Source organism: Diceros bicornis, chromosome 1 (genome assembly GCF_020826845.1).
Source record: "Diceros bicornis minor isolate mBicDic1 chromosome 1, mDicBic1.mat.cur, whole genome shotgun sequence".
NCBI lineage: Eukaryota > Metazoa > Chordata > Mammalia > Perissodactyla > Rhinocerotidae > Diceros > Diceros bicornis.
The window spans coordinates 53816732-53830881 of record NC_080740.1 but is presented as its reverse complement, the minus strand read 5'-3'; the positions used below and the strand labels follow the sequence as shown (position 1 = coordinate 53830881).

The following is a 14150-nucleotide window of genomic DNA, read 5'->3' as shown; positions in this document are numbered from 1 at the left end:
ACTTTATTACCTACTTCTATATAGTTAGAAGCTTCCAATGGGCATGTCAAAACATTAATGAGAAGCTATTCAACATTTTTAGGTAACTAATATATTACACAAAAACTTTAAATGCCAAATGTACTACATATACATTTTTTCCTATACAAACCAATTTTATTAAGTGCTCCTACTAGTTTAAATAAACACAACTGGCTTCTCAGCCAATGAAAACTAAATATATACACAGGAAACCCTTTCTAAAGGATTAACACAAGCATGTCTACCAATTGTTGAATGAATTGCCTAACAAAAACATGTACAAAATAGTTATTAAATATAAATCAAAAGGACAGATAAGGGAAAAAGGTAAAATTAATCAAGATGAATTTCAGGAGACTTAACGCAGCATTGAGAAAAAACAGGGATTATTTCATTAGCATTCAACCTAAAACTTTTCATATGTTGTACAAGCACAAGGACTTATCAAACAATTTCAATGTCACTTTGCCAACTTCAAGTAGAATTAGAATTAAATGTATACAGAAATTCAAGCACAGTGCTATCAGAAACATGCATTACTCACAGTTTTTAATAACTCTATTATGTACACATTGAATACCGCAAAGGAAACCTTTAAAAGCATTTTCTTCAAAAAACAGATATGAGCCAAAATAAATGCTTTCTAATATTTAAAGTATTCCATACTAATATGTGCAGCCCCAATTAGTTTTGCAAGGTTGGGAACAGCATTAAATTACCTACCTTTGATGGTTTAAGTCTCGGAAGCCCAGTTCTATAAATCTTGAAGGGCCTTTCTCCACAGAAGTTAAATAATGTCAACAGTTTAGTAAGTTTTCATAGGAAATAATTTAACAAAGCACAACATTTGAGCTAAAAACATGCAATATTTACAAAAGATAAAATTTCTTAAAGCTGCAATATCTTAATATATCCAGTATTGTAAGAAAATACTAGCTCTTGTGGAGAAAAAGTCTAAATTTTATAATGAAGAAAAAAATAGTCCCCCACCCTTTTAAAAGTAAAGTTAGGCTAAAACTGGATTAAGAATCCATGTTAAGTTAAAAAGATAAATGGAGTTAGTTCTGAACAAAAATTTGAGACTAAATTGCACAAATATTATGAACACTTACAACAATAAGCTTGTTACAATACAAATTTTAAGATATTACAGCTTTAAGAAAAAATGTAGAAACCGTTTGGTGGTTTCTTATATCTGCTTTAACAAAAATGTATAGAATTCAAAAAGGAGAAAAGAGAACCAAAAAAATACCCGTGACTTACCACTGTTAGCTGCTAACATGTCAATCATTCGACCAGGTGTGCAAACAATAATTTCAGCACCTCTTTTCAGCTCTGCAATCTAATAAAAATGACAAAATTTTATACTCTATTTATCACTAATGCTTATTTAAACAGATTTGAAAATACTGCCCGTGGTCCTTGCACGGCTCCACAAGGCTAGTGAGGTCTGATCAGAAGACTCCAAATCTTCCTGCTTAATTCTTAGGAATGCTGGAGCACTACTAAAGGAATAATTAGTAGCAGCATGACTACATGGTGCTGCAACTTTGAAATCAACTAAAACTAGAGATTTTTACCAATTTTAATTTGACACAGTCCCTCAAAACCAAGAAAGGAACATGAGAGAGCAGTAAATATAGCAATTATACAGATCAATGTTTTTCAAATTGAGAGTGTTTCCATTAGTGAATCATGAAATCAATAAGTCACAACCAGAGTTTTTAAAATAAAATAGAAAAGAAAACATCAGGATGCATTAGACATCATAAAACTTTTGTTTGACTTCTTTATAAATATAACATGCATGCATGTACCAGGTTATTTTGTAAATGTATTTCTTACCATAGGCTGTGGTCAAAAAAATTGACAAAGATAAACTTAGAAAACTAAGTTCAAGTGTTTTAAACAGGACTGGGATAACAAAAGTAAATATTCCCAAAGTACGTTCTAGAACCTGGGAACACTAGTCCTCAGAAAGGGTTTTGTGGTTAAATAAGCTCAGAAAACACCACTTAAATTCATCCCATTTTTCTAGCATCACAATATACATTAGGGGCCGACCAAGTGGCGCAAGAGGTTAAGTGCGACTGCTCCGCTGTGGCGGCCCGGGGTTTGCCGGTTCGGATCCCAGGCGCGCACCAACACACTGCTTGTCAAGCCATGCTGTGGCAGCGTCCCATATAAAGTGGAGGAAACTGGGCATGGATGTTAGCCCAAGGCCAGTCTTCCCCAGCAAAAAAAAAGAGGAGCATTGGCAGATGTTAGCTCAGGGCCAATCTTCCTCACACACAAAAAAAATCACAATATACATTAGCTAATTAAAGACTAAAGCAGTCTTGCAGGAAAGAAACCTATTTTAACTTCGTATAATCCAATGTTTCCAAAACTTATTTGATCATAGAACCCAGTTTTTTTCCTTCTTCTACTTAAAGCAAAATATCCGATGACTATCACTCTTTAGAAGACACTTGGGAGAGATGCCAAACTAAACAGAGTAAATGAAGGTGTTTACACATTCTTGCCCAAATCATTTAAGAATGCAGATGAAACTGATATTAATGCATCCCACTCATCGCCACCTTTTAAACATGTCACGTGGATTAGAGAAAATACATGCTGGACCAAGAATCAGAAGACCTAGTTTGTAGGACAAAGTAAGTCTTACTAACTTCGGTCAACTTAACCTTTCTGAGTATTTGCCTATCTGTAAAATGGAAAAAATAACTGTCTTCCTTGACTGGGGTAAGAGGAAGGGGAAAGCTAATGTAAAAATGACTCAAAAACTCTAAAACACAACATTAACAAAGTTCAATCTTACTATTATTATCACCCTTCATACCTTTCAAGATTTTAGAAGCAATCACTATACAAAACACTAAAATGAAAAATCACTTTTATTTGATTAAATCATTCGATTTAAGAAAAGAATGGAAAAAATGAATGTTCCTTTTATAAATACCTGCTCACTGATTCCTGTTCCTCCATAAACACAGACCACTCTAAGTCCCAAAGTCTTCGAAAACTTCTTACACTCTTTAGTAATTTGTAAAGCCAGTTCTCGAGTTGGTGTCATGATGACAGCTGAAAAGATAAATACGTCAAAAGCCTAACCACCAAAATTCTTGAGAGGCTATGCTTTAAAGCGTTAAATTTAACCTCCGCAATCAAGTTCAGATCTCTTAAGTCTAATTTTTCTTTTAATGTGTTTTATGTACCTCGGAAAACCCGATTTCAAAAGCTTTATAATAGCAGAGATTGTGGTGAAGGATAATTTTAAGTAGATTTCAAGAACATGCTATAGGAAGATAAACGAAAGTTAAATGCCTCACTTAACCCTGGGAAAATACTTGGTTGAACAGAATGCAAATCATTCTCAACTGCAAATCACAAAGATAATCACGTAACTCACTGTGCTGCAGAGTCATACCGAGGCTTCCAGAAACAACCTTGCTCTGAGGGGCACACACAGAGGAGAAATATATCATGCCCTCTGTTTCCAAGAGAGGAGTGGAACAACTTTCCAAAACCCTACTCAAATTTGCAGAAGAGATTTCTGCCAAATGTATGAAATCTGAATCTGAAGACCTCATCCTGAAAGAAATGCTGGCACTATAGCCTGTCAAGGCCAAAAAAAAAAAAAAAGGAAAATACATTTCCCTACAATCTTCTATGTTGAGTTTATAGATCCACTGAAACTGGGCTAAGAACAAACCTCAACATAAATAAACAGATAGATGCACGAGGAGTCTACCTGCCGAGTCAGAGTTTAAAAATTGAGCTGTGCCAGGAGAGGCTGTTTTTGTACTTCTGAGATGTCACTCCAGAGCTCTGAAGATTCTCACTCCACCTGCTGGTAAGGGGAAATCAGCCCCAAAGTGCCAAATTTATAAAGAAAATCTACATAAACACATCTTTATTGTTATAATTAAGAACATATTAAAGTATCAGGTCTTTCTGATTAACTGACAACCATGTTGTTATCTGAAAAAATAGTTTAATGAAAGAAATTATACCTATTGGTCCCTCTCCTTCTTCTAATGACCGCTGATCCATGATGTGTCTAAACATCGGCAAAAGAAAAGCAATGGTCTTTCCGCTTCCTGTCTTGGCAATGCCAATCAAATCTCGTCCAGACATTATAGCAGGAATTGCTTGGGTTTGGATTGGTGTGGGCTTTTCATAGCCATGCCTCAAAAAGCAAACAAAAAGAATACAAAGTAAGAACTGAGATCACTGGGCCTCTCAAAGTCCCATAAAAATAAGGTTTTCCAAAATGTGGTATATCCCTACAATGAAATAATATTGGGCAAAAAGGAATGAATTACTGAAACATTCTACAACATGGATGAACTTTGAAACTACTATACTAAGTGAAACAAGGCAGTCACAAAAGACTACATTAGTATGATCCCATTTATATGAAATGTCCAGAATAGACAAATCTATAGAGACAGATCATTGGTTGCCTAGGGTGCAAAATAAGGGAGAAGACTGACAACTAATGAATACAGTCTCTTTTGGGAATGATGAAAATGTTCTAAAATTAGATTATAGTGAGGATTGCACAACTCCATAAATACACTAAAAATCACTGAATTGTACACTTCAAAGGGTAAACTTCATGGTATGTAAATTATATCTCAATAAAGCTGTTTAAGAAAAACATAAGTTTTTCTATTAGAGTGAAAATGTAACCAAGGGAAATATTTGTGTGAAAGGGCTATTCTGTGTAGCAAGACATTGAAAAATGTGGACAACTACTAGCCACTTACTTTTTGAGAGAATTTAAGATCTTCATGGAAATTCCACACTGGACCCAAGATTTAATTGGTTTGGGGCAACCTTTTCCCTTGACTGTAATGCCCTCCATTTCCAACCGAAATACATTCACCTCTACAAAACAAAATCCACATACAAAACTCTTAAATATTATTCTATTAGTGCCTTCTACTTTTCAATTAGGCATTTTCAATTAAGAATCTTCAATTCTTTTTTTTTTTTAGTGCTATCAAAGATAATTCCATAGAAGAGCCACAGGAAAAAGCACTGAACAGCTCAGAGACAGTTAAAGTGATTACTATTGTAACCAACTAAAGAGGAAAAGAAATACCCCACTCTCCACAATTTTGTCTTAAATTGCAACAACAATAAAAGAACTATGGACAAATAACACAACCTTTTTCTCTAAGCAGGAGTTGTCCAGATTATCCTTATTCTACCAATATTATACAGATTCACATTGGTTCCTATCTCTCATATCACAGAAGGAAAAGGTTAACAATATATTTTTTTAATTTTTTTTTTTTACTATTTATTTATTTAGTGTGTGTGTGTGCATGTGCGCGCACGAGGAAGATCAGCCTTGAGCTAACATCCATGCCAATTCTCCTCTTTTTGCTGAGGGAAGACTGGCCTTGAGCTAACATCCATGCCGATCTTCCTCCACTTTATATGGGATGCCTCCACAGCATGGCCTGACAAGCGGTGTGTCAGTGCGCGCCCGGGATCCAAACCCGGGCCACCAGACGCAGAGCACGTGCACTTAACCACTATGCCACAGGGCCGGCCCAAAGGCTTACAATTCTTTATTTGCTAACTTCACAAAAAGAGTATTTTCAACCCTAAAAATCTCAACTACATCGGCCAAACTAAATTTTTTTTTTTGGAGGAAGACTGGCCCTGAGCTAACATCTGCTGCCAATCTTCCTCTTTTTTTTTTTCTCTTTTTTCTCCCAAAATGCCCCAGTACATGGTTGTATATCCTAGTTGTAGGTCCTTCTCAGTTCTTCTATGTGGGATGCCACCTCAGCATGGCTTGATGAGCAGTGAGCAGGTCCACGCCCAGGATCCGAACCAGTGAACTCTGGGCCACCGAAGCGGAACACACAAACTTAACCATTGTGGCACTGGGCTGACCCTGGCCAAACTAATTTTTGCTCATTTTTTTAATACTTCCAAAAACACTGATTCCCTACTGCTCTGAATCCTTGCAGATGATGTTCTCACTTTCTAGAATGACTTCTCATCTTCTGGTTCCCTCTGTCACTTCTCCAGGTAGGCCAAGCAAACTCCTCCTGCTCGTGCATCAACTCACAGATCTAGCCCCATTCTTCTCAGGCAAAGTGAAGTGTATCCTCCTCTGTTCCCTCAATAACCAATGAATGAATAAAAGAATTTTACCCTCTTGAGACATTTTTGCTAGTTCTGGAACTTCAACATAAAAGTTTTTTCTGAATGGTTCATATTCAATTTTTCCATGATCTACTGGTTCTAGAAGCTTTCTCTGTTTTGTCTGATAGCCTGTAAGTGCTGTCTGAAGATCAACTTCTTCCTCCTCTGAAGAATACTACAATTAAAAAAAAATTAAGTAAAGAGCTAAATCCATTATTATTTTCTCATTACAGGAAGCAATATTCCTAGCTTTTAAAATCCTCCTCTCCTAGAAAATATTCTTTGGTTTTTACTTTCTAAATTTTTCAACTTAATTTCTTTTTTCTTTGCCCTTACAGAAAGTTATGACAACAATATAAAGCTAAAATAATAAAATAATTCTAATATGGCTTTAATTAAGTTTTGCTTTAGTACTCCCTATATAAATCTCTCCAATGCACGTTAGTAGGAAGAAATTTAATTCATTCTGTCACTTCATTTCTTCTCTCCCTATTGTATGTCTGAGGTGAGCTGATAAGGGGCAAGGGGGAATCAAAACATGGGCTTACAGCAAGAGGTCAAAGATGTCAGAATGTTCTACCAACTAGATATCTAGCTACAGTATTGTTGAGAACAGCAAGAATTCCTCCTAACAGTAGTTTGCATAACTGAAAAGCACATCTCCATCAAAGCTTTCTAACAAATACTTCTAGGATAGCGTCAAGAACAAAGTCAAAATTAATGAAAAATTACCTCCATGGCATCCTGATCATTCTCCATCAGCTCACCTTTCTTCTTATCAGAATCTACGACTGCTTTTTTGGTTGTCACAACAGTGACAACTTTTGTGACCGTTGGCCCAGACTTCTAAAATAAAAAAGGAATATAAAATATTTTGCAAAGTTGAAACATTATATGCAACTGAAATGCGTAACTGTCACAATTTATAATTCAAACTAATTTAGTTATTAGTGACAACTTAATGAAAAGACAAAAAGTAGTCTGCTTTCTCCTTATTAATTTGTTTAAATTTTAAAATATAATTGCATTATATTTTGTCATATATTAATATATACGTAGTTTGTTGTATAATATATAATTTTATATAATATTATGCAATAAATTTACTTTAAAAATACTAAATGGTATTTTTCACTCATTCAACAAGCCAGACACTGTTCTGGGAGCTCAGGATGAATCAATAAACAAAACAGATAAAGGTCCCTGCTCTTCGGGAGCTTTCATTTCAGAAGGCAGAAGAGACAAATAATAAACATGATAAAAAATGTAAATTATAAAATTTGTCAACAGGTAATAAATGCTACAAAAAAGAAAAATAGACTAGGGTAAAGGGGATCACGAGTACGAAAGATGGAAGTGCTGGAGAAGTCTGGAGAGGACCTACTGAGTAAGTAACAAGTAAGCAAAGATATTGAACAAAGATGGTGGTAAGAGTGACTTTCAAAAGAGCATTCACAGCTAAACTTCACTAGTACCTCTGGTATTTAGAAAAAGCACTGGCATTTCTGAGATTGGGGAGGAAACAAAAACATTAACATTACAAAGTCATGCAAGTCAGTAGTAGTTCAATGCAACAATGAATTCAAGTTATTCAATTAGGAATATATATCTTTAAAAATAAAATAAGAGAAAATTCCATACCTTTTCATTTCCCCCACCACCTTTCACACTTCTCATATTAAATTTTTTTACTTCCTCTTTCACTTCTTCCATGTAAGCATCTAATGGATCTAACTCCTCACCCTCCATTTCATTTCCTTCCTTTTCAGCTTCTGCAGGATCATCTTCATCATCTAAAATATCAGAATACACTCTTTGTACATGTGTTTCAACAGGAAATACTTCACAATCAGACTATACCCCACCATTCTAAACTTTTCTCTCACCACCCAAACACTCTCCTTTCCAATTAACCCAGGCACACTGCAGCTCAAATACACTTGGAAGTTTTTAAATCAAGCATGTATTAGTTTTGAATAATAATAATACTAATAGCAAAAGAAATAAATTATAATAAGTTATAAATTATTAAACTGAAAAGAGGCAAAAAGATTAATTATACCTAAAAAATGAATTTCTAGTATTAAACTTAACAACTACACTATTAGAAGCAGAACTAAACAGTAAATGATGTTTATTTCTTTTCTTTCAATTACCTTTCTTTAAATTACCAAGAAAAAATAATAGTATATTCTTAATTCAAGATAATCTAATCTTTTTTATATAACTAAGACATCACCACCACTTAAAGATACAATCCATTCCTCTATTTAAACCATTTTGTGGAACTTTCACAGAAAACAAAACATTTACAGGATTGGTCACAGAAAACAGAGCAGAATTCCATCTTACTACAAAATTCCACACTATTCCACTTGACTAAAACCTCAAAAGGCAAACTCAGATATGGAGCGGAAATGTTTCTCTTCTAAGTTATGGAGGGACTTGAAAACATGCCCTTAATTTACCCTTATTACTAACATTCTTATTTGTAGTAAAAAAAAACTTAAAGAGCTATTTACTGACTATGCTCATAAGCACCCAACTCTCCACTCTAAAGTAAAATCAGTGATCCTTACTGACCACTACTCCGCTATGTAAATTTTAACATAATTAGCAGGGGCATTTAAAATCTCAATATGAATCCAGCAATTCCACTTCTAGGTATATATCTAAAAGAACTGAAAGCAGGGACTCAAACAGATACTTACACATCCATATTCATAGCAGTATTATCCACAAAAGCCAAAAGGTAGAACCAACCCATGTATCCAACAACAGAAGAATAGGTAAACAAAATATATATAATGGAATATTATTCAGCCATAAAAAGGAATGAAATTCTGATAAATGCTAAAACATGGATGAACCTTGACAACATTATGCTAAGCGAAATAAGCTGGACACAAAAGGACAAATATTGTATGATTTCACTCATATGAGGTACCTAGAACAGGCAAATTCACAGAGGCAGAAAGTAGAATCGAAGTTACCAGGGGGTGGGGGTGGGGGTCGCAGGATGGAGAATTATTAATGAGTACAGAGTTTCTGCTTGGGATGACGAATACATTCTGGCAATGGATAGTGGTGATGGTTGCACAACACTGTGAAGTACTTAATGCCACTGAATTGTACACTTAAAAATGGCTAAAATGGTAAACATTATGTTATATATATCTTCCCACAATAAAAAATAGTCTAAAAACAAATGAAACCAGAATCAAGATGAACAACCAACCAACCAGCTGGGAGAGAATATTTGCAAAACATACATCTGACAAGGGGTTGATCTCCATAATATATAAAGAACTCACACAAGTGAACAACAAAAAAACAAACAACCCGATCAAAAAATGGGCAGAGGAAATGAACAGACACTTCTCCAAGGAAGATATACAGATGGCCAATAGGCACATGAAAAGATGCTCAACATCACTAATCATCAGGGAAATGCAAATCAAAACAACACTAAGATACCACCTCACGCCCGTTAGAATGGCTATAATCACCAAGACAAAAAACAACAAATGTTGGAGAGGATGTGGAGAAACAGGAACCCTCATACACAGCTGGTGGGAATGCAAATTGGTGCAGCCTCTATGGAAAACGGTATGGAGATTCCTCAAAGAATTAAAAATAGAGATGCCCTATGATCCAGCCATCCCACTACTGGGAATCTATCCAACGCACCTGAAATCAACAATCCAAAGAGGCTTATGCACCCCTATGTTCATTGCAGCATTATTCACCATAGCCAAGAAGTGGAAGCAACCTAAGTGTCCCTCGACTGACGATTGGATTAAGAAAATGTGGTATATATATACAATGGAATACTACTCAGCCATAAAAAAAAGACAAAATCGTCCCAGTTGCAACAACATGGATGGGCCTGGAGCGTATTATGTTAAGTGAAATAAGCCAGAAAGAGAAAGACAAACACTGTATGATCTCACTCATATGTGGAATATAAACCAACACATGGACAGAGAAAACTGGACTGTGGTTACCCGGGAAGTGGGGGTGGGGGGTGGGGGGTGGGCACAAGGGGTGAAGGGAGTCATATATGGGGTGATGGACAAACAAAAATGTACAACCCAAAATTTCACAATGTTAGAAACCATTAAAACATCAATAAAAAAAAAAAAAAAAAAAAAGTCTAAAAAAATCCCACTATGAAATATTACTCATGAGTCTAGAATATTCTACTGAATTGTCATATTAGTCTAACAAATGAATATACCATCATCATCTTCTAAACTCCATTTTTTCCCTTGTTTCATCTCTTCAATTTCCTTTTTCAGTTCCCCTATATTTTCCATGGCCTTTTTACGTTGCTCTTCTCGCCATTTTTCTACTCTTTCTTTTCGCTTTCTCATTTCTTCTTCCAGCTTATTCTGGTCAAAGTTCTTGGAGGTGAAAAAAAAAAAGAGAGAGAGATAGAGAGAGGGAAACAAGGGTTAACAATTGTATTCCAAGTGAGATTCCAAATAACTTCTCCAAAGTATAAGACAGGAAAAGGAATTAATAGAAAAGAAATAATAGAAAAGCAATTTTCTATTACAAATTAGCGAGTAAATGAAAGCTATTTATCAACATGTTTAAGAAGTTTTTGTCTTTTAGCCCTAGGTCTAAGTTTCCTGGTAACAGCCATTCTAAAGCCTGTATCAAGATTATTAATAATACTCTCAAGAGGAGACAGCACGGGGCCGGCCTGGTGGTACAAGCAGTTAAGTGTGCGAGCTCCACTGCGGCGGCCCAGGGTTCGCTAGTTCGGATCCCGGGTGTGCACCAACGCACCACCTGTCATGCCATGCTGTGGCGGCGTCCGATATAAAGTGGAGGAAGGTGGGCATGGATGTTAGCCCAGGGCCAGTCTTCCTCAGCAAAAGGAGGAGGATTGGTAGATGTTAGCTCAGGGCTGATCTTCCTCACACACACACAAAAAAAAAAAAACAAGAGGAAAAAAAAAAGAGGAGACAGCAAATCATTTCCACAGCTATAATGAGGAACTTTAGATTAAGCATTATAGAAATCAAAAATTTACCTATGCTACCATTACAGATAGGTATGGACATATACATAAAAAAAGTTACAGAAAATATTACAAAATTATAATGGTGATGGTGTTTGGGGCACCTAGGATTACAGAGAATTATTTCTGACTTTCCAAATATTTTATCATATGGTTATATTATGTTTGTATTTTTGAAATAAATTTATTTCTTAAACAAAAAAAAAGCTTTGCTCCAGAATTTACATCCTTTATAAGAATTTCATCCTCTCTAAAGATGAGTCCCAGAAAGCTTATATGTTTTCCTCAAGATCACCCAGTCACTCAACGGAAGACACCAGATCAGAAAACAAACCCGAGGGGACTGGCCCCGTGGCCTAGTGGTTAAGTTCAACGTGCTCCACTTTGGCAGCCCGGGTTAGGTTCCCAGGCATGGACCTACACAACTCATCAGCGGTCATGCTGTGGTAGCAACCCACATACAAAATAGAGAAAGACTGGCACAGATGTTAACTGAGGGCGAATCTTCCTCAAGCAAAAAGAGGAAGATTGGCAACAGATGTTAGCTCAGGCTGAATCTTCCTCAAGCAAAAAGAGGAAGATTGGCAACAGATGTTAGCTCAGGCTGAATCTTCCTCAACAACAACAAAAAAGAAACCCAGACTTCTCATGTTGTATCCTTTCTTAGCTACCCTGCTCAGTAAGCAGGTCCCTTAAAAAAAGAACTACTTAAAAAACAGAACTCCAGAGCCGGCCCCATGGCTTAGCGGTTAAGTGCGCGTGCTCCACTACTGGCGGCCCAGGTTCGGATCCCGGGCGTGCACCAACGCACTGCTTTTCTGGCCATGCTGAGGCAGCATCCCACATACAGCAACTAGAAGGATGTGCAACTATGACATACAACTATCTACTGGGGCTTTGGGGAAAAAAAAGGAGGAGGACTGGCAACAGATGTTAGTTCAGAGCTGGTCTTCCTCAGCAAAAAGAGGAGGATTAGCATAGCATGGATGTTAGCTCAGGGCTGATCTTCCTCACACACACACAAAAAAAATAGAACTCAAAAAAACAAAGCATAATAAAAAAAAGAAGTGAAGTTATAATGTATTTTAAAACGGGCAAAAGATATGAATAGGCAGTTCAAAGAAAAGTGCAAATAGTAAATAAAATACATTAGTACGTATATTATAAATTTATATTACATTATGTTCCCAGCATTTAAAAATATTCACTGATATTTAAAGATGTAACTCAAAAATAACAAGATACCAAGTACCTCCTATTAAATTAGTGAAAATTAGATTCTGAAATTCCCATGTTGGCAAGGATGTGAGAAAACAGACATTTTCATATGTCTAAAATCTTAAGTCAAGATTTATACAACTTCGGGGCTGGCCCCGCGGCATAGTGGTTAAGCACAAGCGCTCGGCTACTGGCGGCTCGGGTTCAGATCCCAGGTGTGCACCGATGCACCTCTTGTCAAGCCATGCTGTGGCAGCGTCCCATATAAAGTGGGAGAAGATGGACACAGACATTGGCCCAGGGCCAGTCTTCCTCAGCAAAAAGAGGAGGATTGGTATGGACGTTAGCTCAGGGCTAATCTTCCTCACGCACACAAAAAAAATTAAATTTATACAACTTTTTTGGAGGGCAATTTGATACTATTTATCAAAATGTTAAATGTATATACCCACTGACAAACTCACTTCACTGATACCAATTTACTCTATACTATATTCACAAAAGACATATGTACAGGGATTAATGCACCCTTGTTTATAACTGCAGAGTGGAAACTACCTAAATATCCATCAAAAGTGATCTCTCTACCTTGCTTCAACAGAACAACATGCAGGCATTAAAAACAATGAGCTATATCTATGTATGCAGCTACAGAAAGATCTCCAATAAATAGAAAATGAAAACAGCAAGGTATTCTATTTTTTAAGCTGAATGGTTGGTATACTGCTGTTTATTATTCTTAAGACCTTATATATTGATAAAATAATTCACAACTTAAAAATGAACAGGGGGCTGGCCCCATGGCTTAGCGGTTAAGTGAGCGCGCTCCACTGCTGGTGGCCCGGGTTCGAACCCCGAGCGCGCACCGACGCACTGCTTCTCCGGCCATGCTGAGGCCGCGTCCCACATACAGTAGCTAGAAGGACGTGCAACTATGACATACAACTATCTACTGGGGCTTTGGGGGGGGGGAAATAAATAAATAAAATTAAAAAAAAAAAAAAATGAACAGGGCCAGCCCCATGGCTTAGCGGTTAAGTGCGCACGCTCCGCTACTGGCAGCCCAGGTTCGGATCCCGGGTGCGCACCAACGCACCGCTTCTCCGGCCATGCTGAGGCCGCGTCTCACATACAGCAACTAGGAGGATGTGCAACTATGACATACAACTATCTACTGGGGCTTTGGGGGAAAAAAAAGGAGGAGGACTGGCAACAGACGTTAGCGCAGAGCCAGTCTTCCTCAGCAAAAAGAGGAGGATTAGCATGAATGCTAGCTCAGGGCTGATCTTCCTCTAAAATAAAAATAAAATAAAATAAAATAAATAAAATAAAATAAAAATGAACAAAAAGATACAGAATAATGCATATGGTATGATCACATTTTGTAAGTCAAAACAGATAACGTATATAGACCTGCAACTTTTTTCAGAAAAAAATTTTTCCATGGGGACTATTCCTTTATCTGTTTATCTTATATATCTGTTACCATTTATTTAAAAATAAAACATATACCATTAAAAAAACAAACAATTTGTCACTGTAGAAACAAGTTTGATATTATATGATTATTTATGTTAGTAAACATACGCCAGCATCTTTTTCTTTTTCATCCTCCTTGTCATCTTTGTCTTTTTTCTTCTCTTTAGAACTTTCCCCACTATCTGTTTTCTCTTTGGACCTAGACCTACCAAAAAACACAGAGAGA

General features: G+C 36.5%; 1 protein-coding gene across 1 annotated transcript in view; it reads right to left on the bottom strand.

The window, feature by feature from the left end:
- The window catches only part of DDX46 (DEAD-box helicase 46), a 69759-nt gene that overhangs the window by 46541 nt on the left and 9068 nt on the right, over positions 1 to 14150 (bottom strand). The window contains exons 4-12 of the mRNA XM_058540489.1: positions 14033 to 14129; positions 10436 to 10601; positions 7837 to 7988; positions 6928 to 7041; positions 6205 to 6370; positions 4797 to 4917; positions 4038 to 4213; positions 2984 to 3105; positions 1285 to 1363 (exon numbers count right to left, since the gene is read on the bottom strand). Of these exons, the coding sequence (XP_058396472.1) occupies positions 1285 to 1363; positions 2984 to 3105; positions 4038 to 4213; positions 4797 to 4917; positions 6205 to 6370; positions 6928 to 7041; positions 7837 to 7988; positions 10436 to 10601; positions 14033 to 14129 (1193 nt within the window). The remainder of the gene's footprint in view (positions 1 to 1284; positions 1364 to 2983; positions 3106 to 4037; positions 4214 to 4796; positions 4918 to 6204; positions 6371 to 6927; positions 7042 to 7836; positions 7989 to 10435; positions 10602 to 14032; positions 14130 to 14150) is intronic.